This window comes from Notolepis coatsorum (genome assembly GCF_963971535.1).
Source record: "Notolepis coatsorum genome assembly, chromosome: 19".
In the NCBI taxonomy this organism is placed as follows: Eukaryota; Metazoa; Chordata; class Actinopteri; order Aulopiformes; family Paralepididae; genus Notolepis; species Notolepis coatsorum.
Window position 1 is genome coordinate 55,099,607 of NC_140183.1, and position 27,212 is coordinate 55,126,818.

A 27,212-nucleotide genomic window follows, 5' to 3' on the forward strand; every position below is an offset into this window, starting at 1 on the left:
GCAATACCGGCCGCATCCAGATAGACGGCGGTATCGAGCACCCTTTGAAACCTTGTATCTTGGCCTGTGTAACGGCCAAATGTCTCCGGGCTCACTTTTCTTTGTCGGGCGAGTGGAGCGATTATCTCGGTTGCATTGAAGCGCGTCAAATATCCCCGATCCATATGTTGTGGTGTGTTATGTCGTGGACCAAATGGACATCGGATGTACCAGATGGCGATCAAACAATTGGTAAGCTTGATCGTGCAATGCTTTTATACCGACCGGGCTGATACGCGTTTTTAGTAGGGATGTCCGATATTATCGGCCTACCGATATTATCGGCCGATATTGGCATTAAAATGTGATATCGGAAAATATCTGTATCGGTTTAAAAAAAGAGAATAATTTTTTTTTTTATATATTTCTTTTTTTTTACATTAATATTACCTTTATTTACCCAGGCAAGCAAGAACAAATTCTGATTTTATTTATTGTCAAAAATATGCATAATGTTGTGTTAATTCCACAACAAGACATATGTAATGTTAATTACCTGAAATTATTCCGTTTTTGGGGGGGGGGGGGTGGGGGGGGAACCCTGCATATATCGGTATCTGTTTATCGGTTGGTATCGGTATCGGAAATTAAGAGTTGGACAATATCGGTATATCGGTATCGGTAAAAAAGCCAATATCGAGCATCCCTAGTTTTTAGTGTTCAATACAAATGCCGTTACTGGCAATCGAATAATCAGAAACGACCCCCCCCCCCCCCCCCCCCCCCCCCTTTCATGCATTCATGATGAAACATAATACCTATGACATAGATTTGATTTGGGAATAGTAGCGTGTACAGGCAAGAAACGGCAACGTTTATAGTAGAATTGACGTATAAGGCTATAACTCAGCTTTTCGGGAATTACCCCAGACCGCTCTAAAACCATACTTATATTCACCACGGTATAACACGGAAACGTATGGATGGAAAATGTTTTTCTTTTTCACATATTGAACGATAGATAGGTGATGTCAAATGGGCCATAGTATTGTATCCATAGCTATAATATAGAATATAGTTATACAGTGGGGAGAACAAGTTTTTGATACACTGCAGGTTTGCCCACTTACAAAGCATGTAGAGGTCTGTAGGTACACTTCAACTGGGAGAGATGGAATCTAAAACAAATATCCAGAAAATCTCATTGTATGATTTTTAAGTAATTAATTTGCATTTTATTGCATGAAATAAGTATTTGATACATCAGAAAAACAGAACTTAATATTTGGTAAAGAAACCTTTGTTTGCAATTACAGAGATCAGACGTTTCCTGTAGATCTTGACCAGGTCTGCACACACTGCAGCAGGGATTTTGGCCCACTCCTCCATACAGATCTTCTGTATGATCCTTCAGGTTTCGGGGCTGTCGCTGGGCAACACAGACACTCCAGGACCTTGAGATGCTTCTAAAGGCCCTCCCATAGTCGCGCCGCTGACTTGGTGTCACACAAAACGCTGCTCGGCGTTTTGGTTGACATCGAACTGCATTTAATGTGACGCCGATCTGCATTTTACTCTGACCACTCGCTCCCAAGAGAGATGTTTGAATGGCTTTTCTAAATGAAGTGTAAAATTGCCAGTTTTATTTCGAAATATTGGAAACGGAGATAACAGAATGTTATCTCCGTTTCCAATATTTTGAAATAAAACTGGTTCTTTTATTTCATGCAATGCGTGTTTGTCATTTCAGCACCACGCGCTGTCCACCTCAAGCCTATATACCTGTTATTCAAGTGCGTAAAACTGCCCGTTTTATTATCGAAATATTGGAAACGGAGCGGAGCTCCGTCGCGGCAGCATTATGTAGCAGTATTCCCCCCTTTTTTACCATCGACAACTAGCTCAACTGGCAGCGCTGCCTTGCTGTGGTCCGTTGGTGACAAGTTCGATTCCCTTCAATTTTTTTTTTTTTTTTTTTTTTTAACATGCATTCTTTCGCCGGTTAAGTTTAGGCATGTTAACTTTAAGCATTGTTTCGGAGTTGGTTAAGGTTAAGGTTAGGCATTGTTTCGGAGTTGGTTAAGGTTAGAAGGGTTAAGTTTAGGCGCTGTTAAGGAGCTGGTTAAGGTTAGAGTTTGTCTTAGAGAATGGCAATATTCTTTCGGAGTTGGTTAAGGTTAAGGTTAGGCATAGTTTCGGAGTTGGTTAAGGTTAGAAGGGTTAAGTTTAGGCGCTGTTGAGGAGCTGGTTAAGGTTAGAGTTTGTCTTAGAGAATGGCAATATTCTTTCGGAGTTGGTTAAGGTTAAGGTTAGGCATAGTTTCGGAGTTGGTTAAGGTTAGAAGGGTTAAGTTTAGGCGCTGTTGAGGAGCTGGTTAAGGTTAGAGTTTGTCTTAGAGAATGGCAATAGACAGCCTATTTCCGCGCTGCAGCGCGAGGCAATAGACAGCCTATTTGTTTGTTTGTTTGTTTATTAACACAGTTAAACAGAAGTAAAAACAATACATAATAAGTTATAACGATTGTGAAGGAGTCACATGGGCGTAGTGGCCAATCAGAGAAACGCTAAACACAAGTTGGTTGCCGAAAATATTCACGCGTCCTGTCCCCTTTGCAGAAAAGCATCCCCAAAGAATTATGTTTCCACCTCCATGCTTCACGTTGGGATGGTGTTCTTGGGGTTGTACTCATCCTTCTTCTTCCTCCAAACACGGCGAGTGGAGTTTATACCAAAAAGCTCTATTTTGGTCTCATCAGACCACATGACCTTCTCCCATTCCTCTGGATCATCCAGATGGTAATTGGCAAACCTCAGACGGGCCTGGACATACGCTGGCTTGAGCAGGGGGACCTTGCGTGCGCTGCACGATTTGAATCCATGGCGCCGTAGTGTGTTACTGATTGTTTTCTTTGAGACTGTGGTCCCAGCTCTCTTCAGGTCATTGACCAGGTCCTGCCGTGTAGTTCTGGGCTGATCCCTCACCTTTCTCATGATCATCGATGCCCCACGAGGTGAGATCTTGCATGGAGGCCCAGACCGAGGGAGATTGACAGTCATCTTGAACTTCTTCCATTTTCTAATAATTGCGCCAACAGTTGTTGCCTTCTCACCAAGCTGCTTGCCTATTGTCCTGTAGCCCATCCCAGCCTTGTGCAGGTCTACAATTTTGTCCCTGATGTCCTTAGACAGCTCTTTGGTCTTGCCCATTGTGGAGAGGTGTCTTTTATACAGGTAACGAGTTCAAACAGGTGCAGTTAATACAGGTAATGAGTGGAGAATAGGAGGGCTTCTTAAAGAAAAACTAACAGGTCTGTGAGAGCCGGAGTTCTTACTGGTTGGTAGGTGATCAAATACTTATTTCATGCAATAAAATGCAAATTAATTACTTAAAAATCATACAATGAGATTTTCTGGATTTCTGTTTTAGATTTCATCTCTCACAGGTGAAGTGTACCTATGATAAAAATTACAGAGCTCTACATGCTTTGTAAGTGGGCAAACCTGCAAAATCGGCAGTGTATCAAATACTTGTTCTCCCCACTGTAGCTCTACAAACAAGGAGACACACTCCTATCTTTTAAAGCGTGGCAGTGCTAGAACGGGGCCCCGTCTAATCCCCGGCAGCCAATGAGTTAAGCACCAATTTTAGACTAATAAGTGCATATTGTACAAAAGATAGTGGTCTTGGTAAGTCAAAGTTAAAAACAAAACCGACAGGGGAGCTCCAGTAGCTCACCACGTACCGCGAGTGCTATTTCAGCGCCGTGGACAACCGTGCTCGTCACGGATCTGGGGCTGAGCGCGTTCGAATCCCGGACGGCAGCCGTGCCTTTCCCAGAGTGTCTTCCCCCCCATCTGAACCCTTTCAGCCTGCTTCTGTCGGTCGAACTTGACCAAGTATGAATGCGATGAAAACGCTAAAAAGAACCAGCTGACTGGTCAAAAGTAAAAAAAAAAAAAAAAACGACAACGTCAGTGAATATAAAACAGTGACACACAGGTTACAGTAAATATGCCAGTCAAAGTTAAAAACAAAACAGACAACGGGGAGTATAAAACAGTGACACACAGGTTACAGTAAATATGCCAGTCAAAGTTAAAAACAAAACGGACAACGGGGAGTATAAAACAGTGACACACAGGTTACAGTAAATATGCCAGTTTGAACAGATGGGTTTTTAGTTGGGATTTAAAAGTTGATATGGAGTCAGATTTGTGCCACATACCTCCCTTGAGCAAGACACTTAACCCCTAACTGCTCCTGATGAGCAGGTTGGCACCTTGCATGGTTGCCTCTGCCATCGGTATGTGAACGTGTATGTGAGACATGAGTTGTAAAGCTCTTTGGATAAAGGCGCTATATAAATGCAGTCCATTTTATTTCATTGCTGTTGTTTACATATTCTAGGCTTACGTTTGGTTCACAGTGCCTGAACGTTATTTAGTTTTCAGTTATGATAACATAAGACAAGAATAATTAGTACAGTGAATGTCTTTTTGCAGGCTTTGCAAACAAATCCCCCTCCTGCAAAACTGCATAGTGCACCTTTTTAAAGAGGAAGGCAAATCAAACATTAATCTAATTTAGTAGAGCCTTTCAAACCTATATTCTTAAAAAAAGGCATTGCGGTTTCCCTCATTTACAATGCTGTCAAGATTACAGCCTTATTGAAACGGGTACAATAAAAAAAGTTTTATATATATATACAGATAAGGAAAATATCTGTTTTGATAATTAGACATTGAATAAATAGGACAAACAGATGGAAAGAAAATAAAGATCAAAATGAAAAACATGTCCATAGGATTGTGGGGTATTGATTTTAGCAATCACTCCAAGAAGCTTGGGCATTAAAACAAAAGGCTGACTTTCCAAAACTCTGGATTTTAAGCATGAGATAGGGTCCATAGTTCCAATCTAGCAAGATTGTGATATAAGGTGGTAAGAGTGGAAGGAGCAGCATTTCTATAAATCACATCTCCAAAATTCAAGACTGATAAAAAGAACTGCTTCAACAACCCTCTTTCTGCTAATAATTGGGAAACTGGTTCTGTTCCTCTACAAGAAGACAATTGTTGCTGCAATTTACTGGCAACATTGTCTATCAGGGGTTCTCAAACTGTTTTATACCACGACCCCATTTTATTTAGGATTTTTTTTTGGAGACCCCACACTTAACACTTTGAGTGCCAACAACGCTATGTCGTTAGTTCATGCCGACCGTTGAGTGCCAGCGACGACAAATAGCGTTTTGTCGTTTTCTTTTTTTATTAGCGATTTGAATTCATATTTCATCAATCTAGTCTTTCGTTAGTGCTGCAAACTCTCTCTGAGCTCCATTGGGAAAATACCGCCCCCTATCGTCTCTCCCTGTTGTACTGCTGGGGGGGGGGGGGGGGGGGGGAATCCAGTTTCCTCATTTAATTTCTCCGGCAAGCCATCCGAAGAGATCCAAGTCATTGCCGAGCCGCAAAACAGCGTGGAATACATATTTCCAGTACCCAGCGCTGAATCAATAAACGCAATCGATATTTGGAATGGCGATCAGGAATTGGAATAATCTTTTGAGAACATCTGATCTGAGGTAAGAAATCTATTTTACCAGTCTTAGGATAATCAGAGCTGTTTTCACAGAGATATCAGCGTGTGCCATATGTGTGTGTGTGCGCGCTGATCAGGAAATGAGAGAATCGATTTTTCAGCTCGCTTCTCTAGCGTGCATAAGTACACATATACTATCTAATCTAGCGTTTATTTGAAAACGATTTAACAAACGAGTTAACAAAGGCGAATACTCTGCCTCGAGAGCAGAGCCCATTTCATCGTGGCCAACCAGCACCGCTTCTGACAACAAACCTATCAATTGCGAGTCTGGGTTACACAAAAGACCAGACCCCCCTCCCGCGATTATAAATGCGCAGGGTGTAGTGAGATGTGTATTGGAATAAGTGTGTCGGCCTCCATTGATGAAGGGGCGAGAGTCGCGAGACATGACAAATACACACAGCTGCCGGGTGGAAAACTCGATCAGAGGTTTTTTTTTTGCCAATGCGCGATCCCACTGTCACCTACCTGCGACCCCACTTTGGGTCGTGACCCGTAGTTTGAGAACCGCTGGTCTATATGGTATTTAAATGTACCTTGGGTAAATATTGCCATTTTTGTGTGGGAGCAGGATGGAAAGGAATCCCAATCTGAGCATGACATAACAGCAAAATGGCTGCCGTGTGAATATGGTCAATTAATTGAGATGTATGTTTTGTTGTGTGGCCTTCCTTAAAAATCATCATTGTATGTTTCTACATCCAAAGATAATAGTAGGACGCTATCCTCAATGCATCAATGTCCAAATATCAGTGGATCTATAAACGAAAACTATATTTCTCAGCCTTGACATTTGAAAGTAAAATGTTTGTATTTTGTCTATCGGTACAAGATTCTGAGGGGAAACATGTTGTGAATCATACTGTACAAAGATTCTCCCCACGCCTATTTACATCATGCCTAATTGCCTATACACACATTATTCATGTTGATCCTAAATACATTGCAGTGTTATTTAGACGCTGGCTGGTGGGCTGACCAGGTGTGACTGTTGCTGGGCTGTGTCAGTGTGGTTCCTCTGACTTGTTTCATGTGTGTTCCAGGCAGCTCTGTCCAGCAGATCGGCCTCAGCCTGCCAGTGATCATCATCAAACAGGAGGAGTCGTGTCAGTGTCAGTGTGCCTGCAGGGACTCTGCTAAAGACAAGAACTCAAAGAGCACCACCACCACCACGCTCTCAGCTGTAGCACAGCAGCAACCTTCAGAGCCCCCTCCTCCAACGCTCCCCCCGCCCCCAGAGCCTCCGCAACACCCGGCCACCCGGTCCCCATCAGACTGCCTCCCCCCGTCTTCCTCCAAGGTGGGTGAGGTGAGACTGGGGATCCCCCCCTCCGCCTCCTCGGCTCAGACTTTCCCTGTGACGGTGAGCGGCGCGGCTACCGACCCTTCTCCGGCGGACGGCTTGGCCAACATGGACGTGTCGGACTTCCTGTCTCTGCAGAGTCCAGAGACGGCGGCCAACATCGAGGCTCTGCTCCTGGTGGTCGACGACTTCAGCATGGTCACCGTTGGAAGCAGCAGCAGCGATCCCTAGCGGAGCCGTCCGCCCTGCCGCCAGCCTCCTGCCACATGTTCAGTTTGTTGCACTCACTCCTCCTCTGGCAACTATGCCACTCGCCTCCTCACCGTTTCCCCTCATGCAGTGAGGCTCTCCTCTGTGCTCCTAGATGATACACCTTTTGGCATCGGCCCCCTTAAACCTGCAGTGCATTCTGCTCCGTCTGGCATTGCATAACGTTTATATACAAGAGCTCTGAAACATTGTTGTTTGAGCCTTGATGCAGTAGTTTTGTAGCAGCAGCTTCACCTGATGACATAGCGCGTATGAGGCTTAGCAAGGCCAGTGCTAAGTGACAGGAAAATGGCCGGTGATGTGTTATTGGGAGACTTGGAGCTAGCTGTACACGGTACCGCTAGTGTATTCATTCTGAATTGACTGTTTAAGCACTGATAACTGAGATTTACTTTGACCAGTCAAACAAAACTTGTTTATCTATCCTTGTACTATAATAAGGGTCCTTAACAAGTACTTGATGCTGGTATGCAACTGACCAGAATGCACTGTACTTACGATGAATTGGGTATCGTTTTATCAAGAATAGTTCCCAGTGGGAATAGGAAAGGGTTGGCTGACCATTCCTTTTGTATGTCCTCCATACAATGTCATGCTATGAAGAGTGATTTCCTCTGTTTTCCCAGAAGGCAACCATTGTCCAGAAAATGTGATTTTAGTTTTGTGCCATTTCTTAACACTCGTATTCACTAATTGAGAAAAGAACCTGCGAGAGAAACTGCTTGCCTTTTCTTTTATTATAAATGAAAGTAAGATGAAACATTAGTAATCATTTGCCTATAATAACTTAAAAGCTAATTTAATTTGTACATTTTAATTTATTTGATCATTTCATTACTGTTTTTACTTTCTGAAAGATAGCAGAAAAGATATTTGTGAAATTAATTATTAATTTATTTCATTTATTTTCTGCACACGTTTCTTTTAACTTTTTGCATTGTGTTACTGATTTGCTTTCCTCCTAAGAGCCTAACATGTGTTGCTAAAGAGCAGGTTTCAGAGAAGGAAAAAAAGAAAAAGGAGCCAGACTGCACCGTACAGCAAATATTCCACTGGGCTCTTCTGGTTTTCAAAAGGTGTCCCACAATAATACAGTAAGGAATAGCTCTCAACATCACCATGTTGTATAGAATTCTGACCCCCTCAGGGATGCATTAAGTCATATCTTACTGGTTCTGGTTCTCCCGACACCCCTCCCACATGCTTTTTTTTTCTTTTCTTGATCCTCGCTTCCCCTCAGACGAGCATCAGTTGTGATTGGAGAATCAAGAGAAGGCGTGACCTGAGATGTTGACCTAACGGCTGGCTCTTATTTCATTCCTTCCTGACTGCAAAGTGGAAGTATCCCCTAGCACTCCACAAGGGTCAAGAGTCAATAAGTGACCATAGGTTTCATGCCCCTTAGTATTTAACTACACAGCAGCCTGCCTCCCGAGGACCATAGTGTGCTGAACCATCCGCCTTCCTTGGAAGAACCCCTTGGTTATATACATAGCCTACATGGTCACTTTGGCGTGACGTTATTCATTCTCAACCCATGTGGAGCGATGGGGGATGAATCCACTTTGTAAACTGCACTGACAGTCTAGGAATTCACAGAACCATGCTTACATTCGTAACTTGCATTAGCTGAGCTGGGGCGCAACCACAGAACGTTTATCTGTAAACCACTGCTGTAAAGGGAGGTGGGGTGTAAAAAAAGACTGTCCTAATGACCGTGTAAATACAGTAGTTAGTAGATACTTTTACCAACTTGTTCTAGAATATGTATTTTTGTATAGAATTTTGAATTGCGTAGACAGACAAGAGGATAGAGGCCGATGCTCTAATACCCTCTTACCTCTTGCATTCTTCCCCAAGCAGGCAGACACGTCTAATGCAGGAATTCTTGCCACGGTTAGTTGATTAGTTGTTACAGGCAATATAGTAATATTAAATATACACAGCCTCTAGTCGAGAGAATATAAACCATATTGTTTCACATGGGACACAATGCAATGATATGAGAGAAGGCATTATGCCCTATATATTATGTGTAGAGCTACTTGGCCTTACATGATAACTCACTGTTTTATGAGCCTCCTTGCCTTGATGGTGTCTGCTGAGGCCTCTCCGTTGACGAGCCCCCATCCAGTCATCTAGTCTGTCAAAGACATTGGCCAGAGAGCTTTTTTGTGCCAATCGTGTCTAGGTTTGAGTCAACACTGCTGAAATATTCTACAAACGACCAGTTTGTAATACATTTGCAGACATGTGATAAATTTTACTTATCACCTAAATGTGTTGTATCCAAGCAAAGTGACCATTTCAATTTGTGCTCGGGTTTTAGTTTGCCATTATACAGGAATGGCAGTTTTCCCTTCTATCCCACATGGAGAGCAGACTGTATGCACACGTGACTTTAAAGAGGCTCCCGACTAAACAGGGTTTTTCATCTTTCAAGATACACTTGACATCGGAACTACTAGAACCTTATTAACTTGAGCTCTAGTACTTAAAATCTGGCCCATTGAAAATATTGAAATTTCCTTTTGAGACAATTTTTATTAAATGGCTTTCAATCTGGGTTGAATTGTTACCATGAAGCACTCATACCGGCATTATTCAATTTCAAGCATACCTGAGGAAAATAACTAAGCAATTATTCATAAGAATAATAAAAAGTAAAGTACTTCCCTCAAAGTATCCCATCCTGAACTAAAGCCTCTCATACACATTATTTTGCATATCCACTCTCCAGTGTGTACACATTAACCATGCCTTTTGATGTTCAAAAGATTTCCATTTGATAGATCATGTTTGGAGTGCAATGATGTTTGGAGTGCAATGAATCTGGGCATTGTCTTTTTCAAGCACTTTCCCATGAATATTGACCTGACATATCCTTTTCTACAAGTCGTTTTGCCTCCCTGTGAGAACTGGTTGAAACCCCAACTGGATTTGCTTGGAAAGGAGATCTCTGTAAATTTATACAATTCTGTTTTAAGAATTATTTGTCAAAATGTAAGCAGCTTTTTTTTTTTTTTATGTTAAGAGAAATTATAATTTTCTTTTTTTTACTCAGTCATCTCACTTTCATAAGTTTACTTACATTTCCAACCCAATTAGAAAAATACTATCAGAACTCAAACACTGGTTTTGCCTTTCTGGTGGTGGCCTACATGGAGCGGCCATTTTCCGTTTGAATCATGAAGTAAAGAAATGGTTGTTGTGAGGTAGCCCCTGGTCGGCCTCGCTTGATGCTCAAATACTGAAACCAGAGCAAAAATAAACGCCGATGGTGATTTTTTTTTTTTTTTAAAGCACGATGTTTCAGAAAGATGCCATCAAAACCAGAGAGCAGCTAGGTGGGCTTTGAGAATCTAAATGGTTGATAGTTGCTGCCTGGAGCTTTTTCAGAATATGGGTAAATGGAAAGGAAACGAGATGCTTCCAGTGTCTTCGATGCCCAAAGAGGACTTGTAAAGGATTTGTATTTTTAAGAGAATGTATAATGTGAAAAATGTTTGCTTATATGCTCGTTTTGTATAAAGTAATATTGTATTATGATAAAGTCATAACTTTTGGAATTGAGAGCAATATAACACTAATAAAAAATCTTATCCTTGTCATGAAGGTTTCTTTACTACCAACCCCACACACACACAGCAAGCATAATACATTAGATCATTACAATTTATTGGTTAAAAAACAACAATCTTATTGAATTCAAAACATGTGCTTCACTTCTGAACTGGCAACAGCGCATCCTGGAGATTTCTCCTCTGTGGGACATGGAAGAAAACAAGAGTTTTGAAGTAGTCAGAATGTTTCAAAGCCTTCAGGTGGCAGCAGTAACTTACCTCAAGGTGTTCATGCAACGCTCTCGAGTCGCTCAGGATTCTGTCCAGAAGAGTCATCTTTTCTTCCAGCAGGAACAGCTTTTCTTGTAGTTCCTGTGTGGAGCAAAACATCCCTCACCTCAGTGTAAAAACAAGTACAAAGCCACTAATGGGCTTATATCCAATAACCAGATATTGTATGTACAAATATCAACAATTACTTGAATGGGATCGTCAAGGACCAGGATGACTGAAGGTTCTTGGTCATCATTACTTAGTATGTCTGCTTGTGCTTTACTATCTGGAATTAATAACAGACATGCAATTCAAGCATTACAACAAAACAAAATGTGTATTATATATATATATATATATAATATATTTGGCTTACCTGTATCCGACGCCATGACTGACCTGCAACTGATTGACAGCTTTGTGTGTAACTGCTTTTATACTACACAGCTGATATAAATGAACCAATTACGAACTGAATGCAGGAAAGTCACTTGATGAATCAACCCATTCCTATGCGTCCATGCATGCACAATTTTTCCAGGATGGATTGGATAAACTACAAAAAGCACTTCAAATTATTTAATTTGTCCAAATTAATATTTCTTAGCAGAGGAAATTACATAATATTTAGCAAAAACTAAATGTGTTGGCACTTTAAGAAAGTTGGTGTCATAGTTAGTGGGCGTAACCCGGAAGCCGGAACTATGTTTCTGGTATTTCATCAGGCGACAACGCGTTCTTTTTTTCCGTAGCCGTATTTTGCGGAGACGCTCTCTGATTGGCCACTGACATGTGCGCCCAATCGCGTGACGAGCTGTGTCTTTGCCTATTTCCGCGTCGAACAGCACCAAACTACCTAACGCCTAGTTTATCACTGGTTAAGCTTAGGCGACTCTTTCGAAGTTGGTTAAGGTTAGAGTTTGGAATCAGGGCTGGTGTTCTATCGCCCTGCTCTAAGACAAACTCTAACTCTAATGTCATATATGTTATGATGAATTGAAAATGGGGGACCCTGATGTAAACAAGACGAAAGTCTTTCTCTGGTCTGCATCCCCTTAACAATTGTATGTATTGAGCTGTACTGTACTGTACCCATTCTGCAATCTGTTAATAAACTTTTCAATCAATCAATCAAACCTTAACCAACTTCGAAAGAGTGCCTAAGCTTAACCGGTGTAGAAACAGGCGTCACACGATTGGGCGCACCAGAAACGTCAGTGGCCAATCAGAGAGCGTCTCCGCAAAATGCGGCTACGGAAAAAAATAACGCGGCGAGTGTGCTGTCGTTTTTTTGCGCTGGTTTATGAAGGCCGTTTATACTATTGGTTTTAATTTGGTCAAAACAAGAAACGCTCACAGTTCCGCCGTGGTCGTCGGACTAGGAATAGCAATGTGCAAAGAGCTGAAGACTAAGGTGCTGTCTTTGTTGCCGCAGACTTCCAATGGACCATCTGCCCGGCATGAGGCGCCGCTGCAGCGAGGTAATCTTGTGCCGTCAGGCGTCACCGTCAGTATCACAACAAAAGTGTGATTGACAGTACATTTTGACAGTAGCAGAATTGATTCGACAAATATGAGACCCTGCTTTTATTGGCAACATTAACCATGTATCATACTAAACTAACTCATATGTCCACGGTTCTACAGAGCAGCAATTTCCCAAAACATGGCTAACGTAAAGTCGTATCTAACGTTACATTACAGCAGCGCGTTCCTCTGTTGTTCCTCGGTGGACACTGACACATGGATTTGCCCCCACATGATTGATCCGATTTTTGACATCATGATTTACTTGGAGGCTACCTTGTTCTAGATTGAACCTAGACCTAGACAAGAATTGATTGATTGATTGATTGAAAACTTTATTAACAGATTGCAGAATGGGTACAGTACGGTTGATTGATTGATTGAAAACTTTATTAACAGATTGCAGAATGGGTACAATACAGTACAGCTCAATACACACAATTGTTAAGGGGATGCAGACCAGAGAAAGACTTTCGTCTTGTTTACATCAGGGTCCCCCATTTTCAATTCATCAGGACATATATGACATACATGACATACAGATAGTCAGTACTGCTACATCTATACATTTATGACATACCAGATTTGCAAATACAGTACTGTTTGTGATACAGAAGGAGTCAAGAAAAGGGAGTATATACATTTGACGTAGAAACTGTACATTGGAGGAGGTTGGGTGGGGGGGGTTGGGTACATTGGGATATTGACAACCATACTGGGTAATTTACATTGGAGGGGGTTTGGGGGGGGGGGGGGGGGGGAGACACACTGTATAAACAAGCAAAACTGTACATTGAGGGGGGGGGGGAGGAAACACTGTACAAACAAACAAAATTGTACATTGGACTATTGACAACCATACTAGGTAAATTACTGTACATTGGAGGGGGTTGGGTTAGGATATTTACAGGGGCCAGTTTTGAATTGCAGTCTCCCGTAGGTGTCCCTTGAGAGAGGTTTTGAAAGTGGGTAGTGATCCACATTCCTTTACAGCTTTGGGTAGGGCGTTCCACATTGATGTGGCATAATTGCGAAACGTGTTTAGTCCCTTATTTGAGCCGAATCTGGGTTTAACATGATTTGTGGAGCTCCCTCTGGTGTTGTGATCGTGGTATTCACTGACCTTTGGGAAGTATTTTGACATGTACATGGGTACCTTGGTCGTGTAGTGTATCTTGTAGACCAGGCCCATTGCAAGTTGCTGTACTCTGTCGTCTACTCTAAGCCATCCTAGGTTGTCAAAGTGGGCAGGGGTGAGGTGGGTTCTAGGAGTAAGGACAAGCAGTAGTCTGACCAGTTTGTTTTGAGATGTTTGTAATTTTGTTTTTAGCGCCTTTGAGGTGCTTTGGTACCATGAGGTGCAAGCATAGTCGTAGTACCCCTGAATGAGTGCTCCTGCCAGAGTCTTCAGGGTATTCTTGTTTACCAGAGAGGAGATCCGGTACAAGAATCGAGTTCGTTGGTTGACTTTTTTTATTACATTGGATGCCATTTTGTCACAGGAGAGATTAGCCTCTAGGATGTAACCCAGGTAGGTAATTTCATCTTTCCTTGTGACAATATTGTCACCCACTGTAACTGAGAAGCCGTCGGTCTTGCTGAGTTTGTTATTTGAACCGAAGAGAATGGACTCTGTTTTGCCCATGTGTAATGATAGTTTGTTATCAGCGAGCCATATGCAGATTCTGCCTAGTTCCGAGCTGAGGGTTTTTTCAACCTGTAACTTGTTCTTGTCAGAGACCAGCAGGGCTGAGTCGTCCGCAAACAGGAACAAGTTGCAGTCACAAGCTGACGACATGTCATTTGCATAAATTAGGAACAGTAGCGGTCCTAGTATGCTTCCTTGTGGAACACCACAGCTCACTGTGAGGGGGGGGGGGATAGGGTACCGTTTACCTCCACCATCTGTTCCCTCCCCTCAAGGTAGGATTGCATCCAGCTCACTGATAAACTATCAAAACCAATTGCTTTTAGCTTGTCAATCAGAATGGAGTGATTGACCGTGTCAAAGGCCTTTTGTAGGTCCAGCATGACCATGCCGCAGTATTTGCCTGCATCCACCTCTTGTTTGATGTGGTCATTCAAATAGAGATGGCATGTGTCAGTGGAGTGGGATGTTCTGAAGCCAGATTGGAATTCGTAGATTAGATTTTTTTTCCGCTAGGTACTTTTCGACCTGTTCATAGACTATTTTTTCCATGACTTTCGAGATGGAGGTGAGAATAGAAACAGGGCGGTAGTTGCCTGGGTCTAATTTGCTGCCCTTTTTGTGCAGAGGGGTCACCCTCGCAATTTTGAAGTCCTTGGGGATGTGTCCCTGTTTTATGGAGATGTTTATTATGTGTGTGATGATTGGGGTGATGGCGGCTGCTGAGTCTCTGAGGAATTTGGAGGGGATGTTGTCATGGCCAGTGGCCTTGTTAGGTTGGAGGGCGCTCAGTTTATTGAGTACCTCATCTGTTGTTACCATTTCCAGCTTGAAGTCGTCCTTGCGGACCCCTAGGTTTTTGTAGTAAGCTACTATGTGTTCTACCCCATAACGCCCTGAGTGGGAGGGTAGTTTGTTTACCAGTGTTGTGGCTATGTTTCTGAAGAACATTTTTAAGTAATTGGCTACAGTACATCCAGCTTGTCTGTGATGAGCGTGTTGTCCGTTTTTATGTTTATGTTTGAGAATCTGGTTTTGAGTTTTTTACTGCATCCTAGTTGATTATTGAGTAATTTCCAAAGTTCACATGGTTTGTTTTTGTTTTCCTCAGTTTTGTCATTGATGAAATTCTTTTTTGCAGTTTTGATCACGGCTCAATACATACAATTGTTAAGGGGATGCAGACCAGAGAAAGACTTTCGTCTTGTTTACATCAGGGTCCCCCATTTTCAATTCATAGTGACATTTATGACACACGACATACAGATAGACAGTACTGCTACATCTATACATTTCTGACATACCAGATTTACAAATACAGTACTGTTTGTGATACAAAAATAGTCCAGAAAAGAGAGTATACATTTGACGTAGAAACTGTACATTGGAGGAGGGGGGGGGGGACTGTACATTGGAGGTGGTTGGGTGGGTGGGGGACACACACTGTACATTGGAATATTGACAAAGCCATACTTTGTAATTGACTGTACATTGGAGGGGGTTGGGTTAGGACATTTGCAGGGGCCAGTTTCGAATTGCAGTCTCCCGTAGGTGTTCTTTGAGAGTGTTTTTCAAAGTGGGTAGTGATTCACATTCCTTGCCAGCTGTGGGTAGGGCGTTCCACATTGATGTGGCATAATTGCTAAACGTGTTTAGTCCCTTGTTTGAGCCGAATCTGTGTTTAACATGATTTGTGGAGCTCCCTCTGGTGTTGTGATCGTGGTATTCACTGACATTTGGGAAGTATTTTGACATGTACATGGGTACCTTGGTCGTGTAGTGTATCTTGTAGACCAGGCCCATTGCAAGTTGCTGTACTCTGTCGTCTACTCTAACTAAGCCATCCTAGGTTGTCAAAGTGGGCAGGGGTGAGGTGGGTTCTAGGAGTCAGGTCAAGCAGTAGTCTGACCAGTTTGTTTTGAGATGTTTGTAATTTTGTTTTTAGTGAGGTGCTTTGGTACCATGAGGTGCAAGCATAGTCGTAGTACCCTTGAATGAGTGCTCCTGCCAGTCTTCAGGGTATTCTTGTTTAAGAGGAGATCCGGTACAAGAATCGAGTTCGTTGGTTGACTTTTTTTATTACATTGGATTGATGCCATTTTGTCACAGGAAAGATTAGCCTCTAGGATGGAACCCAGGTAGGTAATTTCATCTTTCCTTGTGACAATATTGTCACCCACTGTAACTGAGAAGCCGTCGGTCTTGCTGAGTTTGTTATTTGAACCGAAGAGAATGGACTCTGTTTTGCCCATGTGTAATGATAGTTTGTTATCGGCGAGCCATATGCAGATTTTGCCTAGTTCCGAGCTCAGGGTTTTTTCAACCTGTAACTTGTTCTTGTCAGAATACCCTGAAGACTCTGGCAGGAGCACTCATTCAAGGGTACTACGACTATGCTTGCACACCTCATGGTACCAAAGCACCTAACTAAAAACAAAATTACAAACATCTCAAAACAAAACACTCTCAAAGAACACCTACGGGAGACTGCAATTCAAAACTGGCCCCTGCAAATGTCCTAACCCAACCCCCTCCAATGTACAGTAAATGACCAAGTATGGCTTTGTCAATATTCCAATGTACAGTGTCCCCCACCCACCCCCTACCTTTTCTGGTCTGCATCCCCTTAACAATTGTTTGTATTGAGCCGTACTGTATTTATAGAAGCCAAAGCACTCATAAGTTCTGCAATCTGTTAATAAAGTTTTCAATCAATTAGTGCTTTGCTTTTGGACTGTAGATGGTGCTGAAATCCTGAGTTCAACCGTGACTAGTCTGAAAGAGGGTCATGTCGTGGCTGTGCCCACTGACACCATCTATGGCCTTGCGTGTCTGGCTCAGAACTCTGACGCCATCAAGAGAGTCTATGACATCAAGGGACGGAACGGAGAGAAACCGCTAGCCATCTGTGTGGGAGAAATTCAGGACATATACAAGTGAGTGTATATCAAATCAAAAAGAGATCTACTCTAGATTGGAAATACTGAAACAAAAAAGTAAAACATAAAAAATTATAAACCACAGTTAACATATGTGACAACTTTTTGAAAAGAGTACATCTGTGTTGTTGGCATGAGATCTCATTCACAAAACTCTCCTCTCCTTGTCTCTCCCATCTCCCTTGCCTTATTTCCTCCCCAAGTTATTTCCTGTTTGGAGCAAAGTGGCACTGACGGAAAGGAGATGAAGTGCGTCCACGCTATTTAGTTTTGCTCTCGTCCCTCGACAGGTACTGTAAGGTGAAGGTGAAAGAGGAACTTCTAGGCGACCTGCTGCCTGGTCCAGTCACTCTGGTGTTTGAAAGGTCAGAGGTCCTGAACACAGACCTCAACCCCTTCACTCCAGTAAGTCCACACTGTAAGGATGCCATATCCATATCTGTATCACTGTACATATTAGTATTACAACTCTGTACATGCATCTGATTAGCACTACACCCAGTAGTACTAATTTATATATTTTATACCCAGTTTAATCACCTGTACATTGTATATTGCTATTGAACTTTACTGTTACACATGCCAAACCTTTTTTCGTTGTACTGTACTTGTGATGTATAATGACAATACATTTGAATCTAATCTAATATGGTGCAGAATGGGTTTGACTATCTACATTTAGGATACATTCATGTTTGTCCTTTGAACAAACATTGCAAATACTGTATAAAATCCTTTACCGTGTGGTCAGCTTTCACATGATTCACGGTCGAAAATTGTCTGTTGCTGTTAAGTTTGTCGACTCGACACTTTGGCAAGTTCATGACCAGACTATTTTCTATTAGAAGATTTAATGTCTGTGTTAGTCCTGACAATGAACTTCAGACAAGTCTTCAATCCAACTATGTAACCGAACCCAGTAGTGGGCAGCTGTGCTTAATCATACTTAGTCAGCAGATTTAGTCTTTAGCCAAGGATCATGTCTCTACGTTGTTCTCCAGCTAGTGGGTGTACGTATCCCAGACCACGCCTTCATGAGACGCCTTTGTCAGATGTGTGGGGAGCCGCTCGCACTCACCAGCGCCAACATCAGCGCCAGCACCAGTACCGTGGCGGTACATGTGAGTGAATGTAAACCACTGTTAGGAGGGAGTTATTGCAAAATTCATGCTAATTTGATAGTGATAACGGCATCGGAAATCTTTCAACAGTCAGTTGGGGTGGGTGGGTGGGTGGGTGGGGTAGGGGTATAGTATAGTATAGTATGGGCCTCCTAAATTAAGCTTTTATTCCAGTGTCATTGCTTGAAGCAGTGGCTTCAACTCCACAAGTCTGTTTTTGGGGCTCATGTTTTATATTGTGATCTGCGTTTCGCATTTTGGGATGGCTGTAGGCCTATTTGATACAATGTTCCTTTGGGAACATGAACGTCCACAAATCGTGGATGTGAATTTTGTGTGTATATATAATATAATCGTTTTCTTTCTTTCTTTTTTACCAGTATGTGCCTGCTTTATTGCATTGTCCTATATTCACATCAATCACAAGTTAAGCACAATTATTAGTCAGCCAGTGCATGTGTTAATTCAAGTGGGATAGTAATCCAGAGCACTGTTTCTGTGCAGGAGTTTCAGGACCTGTGGCCCAGGCTAGCAGTGGTGGTGGATGGTGGACCAATGGGAGACCAGAGCCGCCTGGGGTCAACAGTGGTTGACCTATCGGTGCTTGGCAAATACTGCATCATCAGACCGGGCTGGTGAGTTATGGCTCATACTAGTGAAGTACTGTCTGTAAAGGTCAGCTTGTAACGAAGGTTATCCTATAACCCTAGTTACATGAGTTCTTGTGAGCGTTCTGCTCTGCTGGACAATCTCATCATACCTATTGTATTTACTGAAAGCTTTTTGCCACATGCACCTTCATTTACTCTGCCATGCCCATTTCCGGTTATGTATATAAGCGTGGAGCATGGCCGTACTCATCCTTCCTGAGTCTTGACCTCCATTCGGAAGACAGTCAGGGGTCCTCAGCGCGTGAGAGCAGAACGCTCACAAGAACTCATGTAACTAGGGTTATAGGATAACCTTTGTTACATTTCGTTCTTGCTTGCATTCTGCTTTGCTGGACAACAGGAGCGGAGCAGGACGCGAAGGGCCCGATAAATGTACCCGCTGAGGTCCCCTTTACAACCATCAGAACACTGGGGAGGGTCCGGGCCCCCACACCCGTCCTAGTGAGTAGGGATGCACCGAATGGGAAATTCTTGGCCGAAACCGATACCGAAAATAAGAAACAGTTGGCCGAAAACCGAATGCCGAAAGGCCAAAATGATTAATATAAATATATATATAATGTATTTTTTTTTTCGCTACCTGATTATGGCAAAATACATGATTATGGCTAAACTTAACTTAAATAATATTAATAATCACTTATGGGCCCATAACACATTTATTCCGGACTTTTGAATGCATACATTAATTCCAGACTGACTGCTGAAAGATTGTACAATTTAAACATTTTCTCTTTGCATACAACAAAATGTGCATTAACACATTGACCGCCGGGGGTTGTGCCCATCTCATACCCCTCTCTGCCACCGTTAAAAGCCTATGGATATGTTTACCTTCTTTGCAGGGCTATAACTTTTAAAATTGTATTGCTATATTGACATTACTATGGCCCATTCAACATCGATTACCGGTATCTATCGTTCAGGATGTGGGAACGTTATACTTTTTCATTCATACATTGTTTTGTTAATACCTTCGAGAATATAAGTGTTTTTAATCTTTTCTGCTGTAATTCCAAAAACGCTAGTTATAGGCCCAAACACATATGATAGATTATCGATTGCCGTTTCTTTCCCATACACGCTATATTAAAAAATTCAAATGTATATGATCGAGTCCAGGAGCTAGGACCTGACCATAGGGACCTGGTGAGGTCAACGAGGCCGTGGCATCGAGACCTCCCCAGGTGTTTGCTTGTGACACCACCGGGGGTGTCCGATACGCGTGAACACTTAAGGTAACTAACTTGCGTTCAGCGTTTCTCTGATTGGCCACGACGACCACGCGCTAGCACGCCCCCTTATCCACACCTGCAGAGCGGCAGAGGTCCCTGTGTGTTCCCGCCTTCCTCAATTTATACGCATGGAAGTATTGACTACGCCGTAACGAATCATTAAAAAAAATATACCGTTAATCCACATATGTTGGATTATGTAATTGGTTTGTCATGACAAACAAATAAAAAAAATCGCGATTTACCCGGTGGCTACAACAACACACAGTGACTGCATAGGGGGCGTGCTAGCGCGCGGTCACGTGGGCGTCGTGGCCAATCAGAGAAACGCTGAACGCAAGTTAGTTACCTTAAGTGTTCACGCGTCCGATACGCCCTGTATAATGTCATAATCTCACGGAGTCGGGGTCCCGAACCCTGACCCCGCCAGTGAACTGACTCTGCCACGAACCCTGACTGTGCCAGCAAGCCTGTATCTCGTGGGGTCGGGGTTTAGAGAAAGAGTTTGACACAATTGACAGACGTCATGATCTTGCGGGGGCATACTCTCGTGGGGTCGGGGTGTCAAACCCGGACTCTGCCAGTGAGCTGACTGCCACCGGCATACCTGCGAGACAACCACCCCAAAACAGAAGGTTGCTCCCTTAACCCAGTTATTTAGCAAGAGCATGGCTCGACCTGTGCCTGGAGGACCGTGAACTACACAGGAGCGCTTAGAGGGGCTGACTGCTAAAAAACAGTACCGCGATGGCCCACCCGCCGAGCGGGGGGGGCGGGAGCCCCCGTGGCATCCGGTCCGCCCCGGCATTTCCCCCCGGAAACGCACAGGGCCCTTCGGGCTGACAATACATTGTACGAGCAGAGCTCGCCTGTTACCCGGCGGAACACCGGGTCGGACTGATCTGGTCTGGCGTGACCAGGATGAGTCCTGGATCCCCAACGCTGCCGCACCTTCTTTTTTTTTTAACGGTTTTCGGCGGGTGGGGTACACGTAAAAAAAACAGCTCAAGGCGGCCCACCCATTGGGCGTGAAGCCCCCCTGTGACACTTGATCTGCCCCATCATTTCCCCCCGGAAATGCAGCAAGCCTTCGAGCTGGCAGATACATTTTCACGAGCAGAGGCCGCCTGGCGCTCGGCAGAGATAAATTCCCTCCTGGCTGACCGCCTAAACGCCGTTATGCTGCTGGACAGACCAGGGCGCGCCGGTCCCTAAGATGGCCATTTCAAATAAGAATTTGAAAAACGCCCGGGACCAAGCACTGATATCGAAGAACAGGGAACAGACCCTTACATTATTCATTCAATGGGCTGTAACTGTCCCGGTTCGAAAAGGAGAAAAGAAAAAAAAGAGAACTGTCTCTTCTTGGCCGGGGCTCGTAGCCGCGGCCCCGATTACAGCACTAGGCTCGTAAAACCTGAGAACGACGTTGGGTGAATTTCGATAAGAAACAACCCCAACCCATCGTCTCTCCCCCCTATTCGGGTAAACCTGGGGGAGACCGGTCCTCGCAAGGATCCTCGACACGGGATTTATACACAGAGCCTGGGTAGAGACCACCCGTCATTACCTCTGCTCTCACGAGAGGGGAAGACGCCAGTTTATCCCGCAGAGACCTCATTCGACAATGTGAGTTGGGATCTGAACTACGCAGGCCCCAATTCACGGGCATACCCCTCGGGCCGATAAGAAAACTCAAAACCTGACGTTATTATGGCAGGGGACCCCAGCCCCACTCTTCTGAGTTGGCGGGCATGGGGAACCCCCCCCCCCTGCGACGAGCAGGATAATAATGCCTGCTCTGACGCCGAGGGAGCTGAGGACGTCAGCCCAGCCTGACAGAGCGGAATCCCACGTACATGCGTCATCATGCTGGTGCGTACAGGGGATCCCCTAGTGATGAGAGTGGCTGTTTCAGGCTACCTCATTACCCGCACCGTCAGAATTTCACCAAATAACCCCCCCCCCCCCCAACCAACCTCACGTAAAGTGAAAAATAATACGAGGTGAAAAAAGGAGCAGTGTCTCTAGCCGCGTGTTGATTTACAAGCGAAAACATACGCAAGCATATGCTAGCTTTATTGCTTGTAAAGCCAAAACACGATAGCTAGCCACCAACCGTGGGCTCTGGGTCTACGTTTGTTTAAAACGAGTCCACATGAGTCCCTGCGGCTCCATCCACCCGCCATACTTTTACTTTATCAGAAAAAAGGTAGCAGAGCCCTCATTGTCACTCTGTTCGAGGCATACACAAAACACATTCGTGAAATGATTACACATTGTTTCAACAAAAACCTGCCACTATCAAAAGGGGGTCTTTTTATTTGAAAGAAACATAGTTTTTTTGGGGGGGGGGGGGGGGGGGGTTAGGTGAAAGAGAAAAGGAGAAGAAAGGGGTGGAGGGAGGGGGAACACAGCCTAGGCTTAGTCCCATGCCCATCACCTACCGCTGCGTGCGCCGCGTCCTCGCTTGCCCCCTCTGGTCCGGGGGGACGGGTCGGGGATGCAGCAGGAGCTCGCAGGTCCCTACCTGTCCCCCTGAGCGCAGGGTAGGTGGAGGTACTAGGCCGGGGTACGCTGCTGGGCTCTCCCCCCGGGGTGCGGTGCACCTTCTTGTGGGCGCTGGTGCCCCGGGAGGCACTGCAGGACCTGCTGGCTGCGGCGTCCTCTGGCACCAGCTCTTCCGTGGAACCGAAAGCGTCCGGTCCCGCGTACTCCTCTCCCTCATCTGACCACTCGCTCACCACCGAACGGCGGGAGCAAGCGGAGGCGGAGAGCTTGTGCCGCAGATCATCCGCCACCAGAGAGACCGCGCCTGGACTGGTCGGGGGTCTCCTGATGGGGACGCCGGGCCCGGAGATCCTCCTCATGAATGAGGGGCGCTCAACGGCCTCCGGGCGGCACACACTCGGCGCCGCACGCCGCCGGGGCTCACCCTCTCGCCACGATCGTGGGAGTAGGGAGCCCCCTCGACGAACGCCGGAGGTTGTGAGGAAGAAGCGCTGGTGGAGCCCCAAGAAAGGCCTCTCGGGTCTCGGTGGTGATGCCATCTCCGAGCAACAGCAAAAAAAAAGTTAATAAAAAAGAATACTACAAGAAAAAAGAGAAATTTCCACTGTCAAAGTGCGCCTGTAGCTAAACACTTCAGAATGAAAGATGAGGGAAGGATGAGTACGGCCATGCTCCACGCTTATATACATAACCGGAAATCGGCGTGGCTGGGTAAATGAAGGTGCATGTGGCAAAATTTAAAAGCTTTCAGTAAATACAGTAGGTATGATGAGATTGTCCAGCAGAGCAGAACGCAAGCAAGAACGAAATGCAACTCTAACTTAAGTCTTAATGAAGTTATACGATTCAAGTAAACTAGGTTTGTTGTTATTTATTTACCAGTTATTTTAATTTTAATATATAGTTTAGTTTCATTCAAAACATTTATTTTTAACTTTGTGCAAAAAGTAAAGGGCTGCACGACCAGTACCTGTTTAATTGTAATTAAAGTTTGTTTTTTCTTTCCACCTGTGTTTTGTCCTATTTATGCAAATGTATTTTTCCTTTATATGTACTTGAATTGTTTCAACTTGAAATCTCGACGACATTGTGGCGGCTAGGTGGTGCAGTGGGCAAGGCGCTCACCACCAATGCAGGAGACGCTGGGTTCGAGCCCAGCTCTCCGCATTGCTATCAGCTTGGCTGGTCGTTCATACTAATACAATTGGCAGTATTAGGGGGTGGGAAGCTGATGGGTGGGGATCGGACGTTGTGGACAGCGACTCCTACAGGTCGGTTGGTGCACCTGCGCAGCAGAATCAGGAAGCGACGGGGGCGGCGTGCCCTCCAAACGCAGACCCCCGACGCTGAGAGATTGCGCTGTGCAGGTGAAAAAATGCGACTGCTGCTTCCTCGAGTACCGGAGGGGACACGTGATGTAAGGCTTAGTCCACATTGCAGCCGGCTTGTGGGAGGCATGGCCTAACAGCGTTCGAGACAGGGGAGGGTAGAATTGGATGATACGAAATTGGGATGAGAGAAAAATAGAAAATGGGAGAAAAAGTTGATAAAAAAAAAAAAATCTCGACGACATTGCAAATGAGGGTAAAACCTCAATGTCAAAACCTCAAAGAATAAATAAAGGTTTAAAATAAATCAAAAGCATAGCCATTTTAAATAAAACCAATTCACTTAATTGGCTGTACTTGCTTTCCTATTTCCAGCGCCTTCGATGTTACAGTAGATTTGCTGGAGCGTAAATATGGACTGTCGGAAGACCCAGCGACTCACTGAGGTTTGAACGCTCCACAAATACAAGACGCAGCGCCCGAGACACACAACCCGCTCCTGACCTGGGGTTTCTTCAGACGGATGGATCCTCTCCCGTTCACGAGGAGAAGTGTGTGTTCTACAGGAATGCTGAATGTCCTGGACTTCAACGAGCTGATCTTAATGTCTGCTTTGGGGACTGAAGACGCTTGGTCACTGGGTTTTTATGTTTTGAAGGATTCTATTTTCTGCCTTTCATCTAAATGGCCATTATGGTGGGGAGTTTGTGAGCGTTGTGTCAAATTCCGTTGAATTCCTAACATTTTAGTTGAATTTCTCTCATCTTGGTTGGCTGTGTTCAGTGAGAAGGAACACAGCCAGGTTGTACTGGTTATTGCACCCATTTTCTGCTTCAGACATAAAACCCCTTACCTCTTTATTGTCAAAGCAGAAAGACTTGACTCAGGATGTGATGGATGTGTTTTTATTTGGATTCACATTTTCTGGTTTGTTGTGACTGTGTATTCAAACAAAGTTGTTTTGTACGTGGCCATTTCACTTCAAGCTTTGGGAGCGATATTATTATTAATTATTTCCTCTGCATTCAGTAGAAAGCTATCCGGCTGCAAGCTAGCTTAGCATGGTAGCTGATACAGAGTAGCTAGCCTAGCTCTTGGCCAGAAATGCCTCTCCCGGGGTTTTAAGCTAGGCTAGTTGATCGGTATCCCCTTCCATTATTTTGTCGCTTGCAGCTGGATAGCTTTCTACTGAACGCACAGAGAGGAAATTGGTATCTATCTTGTCTGACTGGAGAAGACTAAGCGCATTTCTCATAATGTTGATGTGTTCCTTTAGGGTCAGGCTATACTCTCTTGGATGGAATTCTATTTATTAGAGTGTTGGACTAGTTCTGTTTTTTTCTTTTAGATTTAAGTTTATCTTGAAAATTTGTTTTAGATTTGATTGGAATGTCAAAAGGTGAAAATCTATTCTATTCTATTCTGATGCAGTTTTTCTAGTGCAGGAGTAGCTCAGGAGTTCTGTTGGTTAACATCACTGTGGACCAAGTGGTAGTATGTTTTAATAATCATGTGCATGCTACTCTGCATATAAAAAGTAAACATAGATTATATTTCTGGTCATCATTGTTAAATGTAAACCTGGGATGGTGAAATTGTGCAGTACAAACTCCTACCCACGTTGACATGGAAACGATAAACAAATCATACTTTTCCCATGCTTTTTGTCTTTTTTATGCAAGATACGAGACATCACATGGTCTGAATCTTGTACATGGTTTGAAAACGGTACTTCATATTACATCAATTTGAACCTTTGCGTTTTGTTGTCAAGTGTTTCTGTGTTTTAGTGAAGACTGGATTGATACTTTAATGTTGTCTTTTTTTTACCCGCTCTCTGCATAGAAATACCCCTGAGATGAAGGCGATCCCAAAAACACTTAATGAGATCACCTTTTTTGTATTCATAAAAATCTGCAGGTGCCATATTTCAATAGACGGCATGACTTCAGAAAGCCTTCAATCTCTCTCACACACACACACACAGTATCATAACATGGCGAGTATAACTCACTCAGCTGTAGAGAGTGTTTTTATTCCTGTTGCCAGTCCAGAACAATGACTGGCAAAAAAAAAATACCCTTTCAATTATCAAGCCAGTTGTGTCCTCTGGGTCATTAGTATGAAACAGACTGTTGGGCTGCAGAAGAAGAGCTGTGTCCTCTGTGGATGTGCTGTTTCCCCTTCGCTGCCTGGGTGACTGATCGCATGCTCTGCTGGCCAAGCAGCCGTCCCTTCAGCTCAGGAACCCCCTGCTGTGCAAGCATGCAGAAGTGGAAAGTATATCTCGTTACCGTGACCATTTTGTTACTGCCTTCGAGTGGTTTTCTGAGTAACAACAGTACAGTTTTTTAGTACATTTAAGCCTGTACTTTAGTACCTTTTAGTAGTAGTAGACTAACGTTATTTACCCCAACATCTGCTTTGGGTGAGTGTTATTTTGAAGCCATCAAGAGTATAATGAGTCTATTTACAGTCAAATCCAGACATTCTGGATCCTTGATCTTTTTCATTTGATCAACAAAGCTAATATCGGTTACGAGAGGCCCAAGTCCAGAATATGACAAAGACCAAAACAAATGATGCATTAACCTTTTGGGGGGGGATATTTTTTAACATTGTTTGAAAGTAAGTATATCTTTTGAATTTTCTTTTTCTGTGCTACTCTTTTACTTGAGTACTTTTCTATACAAGTACTTCTCAGTATAAAATGTCACTGAAGTAACTGCTCCCACTTGAGTAATACATTTCACTTATCTCCACCCCTGCTTGTCAAAGCACACACCCGGTTAAATAGCCTTCTCGTCATGTGTGAAGCGACGAGCATCAAGCTTGAGCGTCTCATTAAAAAATCACAGATGTTTTGCAATCCTGCCTATTCTAATTGCTTCTGTCATTTCAGTGCGGAGAGGAAGGTTGCATTGTGTGTTGTGTTTATAGCAGACTAACTCCTCAGATATGGGATGGTGTTTATATTGGACAGTAGCCCCTCACATAATATGGGAGGGTGTTCTAGTAATTGTCCTTGGTACAGTTGAAAGATGCGTTGGATTGGATAGAGTAGAAGTCGGCTGATGTCCCTGATGTGTCCATGCTAGTAAATGTGATGGTGGGGGGGGGGGGGGGTGTGTCCTGAGCAGGAGAGGGTAGCAGGGGGATATGGAGAGAGAGAGAGGCCTCCTCGGCACTTTAACAAGCCACTGACTGCAGGAGGGGATTCCTTACACCAGCCTCGTGAT

General features: G+C 43.9%; 2 protein-coding genes across 2 annotated transcripts in view; both read left to right on the forward strand.

Moving 5' to 3' along the window:
- Nucleotides 1-10,728, forward strand: part of mtf1 (metal-regulatory transcription factor 1) — a 126,483-nt gene extending 115,755 nt beyond the window's left edge. The window contains exon 11 of the mRNA XM_084336651.1: nt 6,628-10,728. Within this exon, the coding sequence (XP_084192777.1) occupies nt 6,628-7,118 (491 nt within the window). The 3' untranslated portion in view covers nt 7,119-10,728. The remainder of the gene's footprint in view (nt 1-6,627) is intronic.
- Nucleotides 10,729-12,270: 1,542 nt separating this feature from the next.
- On the forward strand, nt 12,271-25,627 carry yrdc (yrdC N(6)-threonylcarbamoyltransferase domain containing). The gene is made up of 6 exons (XM_084336133.1): nt 12,271-12,474; nt 16,909-17,104; nt 17,398-17,512; nt 18,109-18,228; nt 18,733-18,863; nt 24,349-25,627. Exons 1-6 carry the CDS (start codon nt 12,297-12,299, stop codon nt 24,416-24,418), a joined length of 810 nt encoding a protein of 269 aa, XP_084192259.1. The 5' UTR covers nt 12,271-12,296; the 3' UTR covers nt 24,419-25,627.
- Nucleotides 25,628-27,212: the final 1,585 nt, after the last annotated feature.

Coding starts and splice junctions, on each gene's coding strand:
- yrdc (XM_084336133.1), top strand. CDS start 12,297: ATGAAGGCCGTTTATACTATTGGTTTTAATTTGGTCAAAACAAGAAAC. Junction 12,475..16,908: donor TGAGGCGCCGCTGCAGCGAG/GTAATCTTGTGC, acceptor TTTGGACTGTAG/ATGGTGCTGAAATCCTGAGT. Junction 17,105..17,397: donor GAAATTCAGGACATATACAA/GTGAGTGTATAT, acceptor GTCCCTCGACAG/GTACTGTAAGGTGAAGGTGA.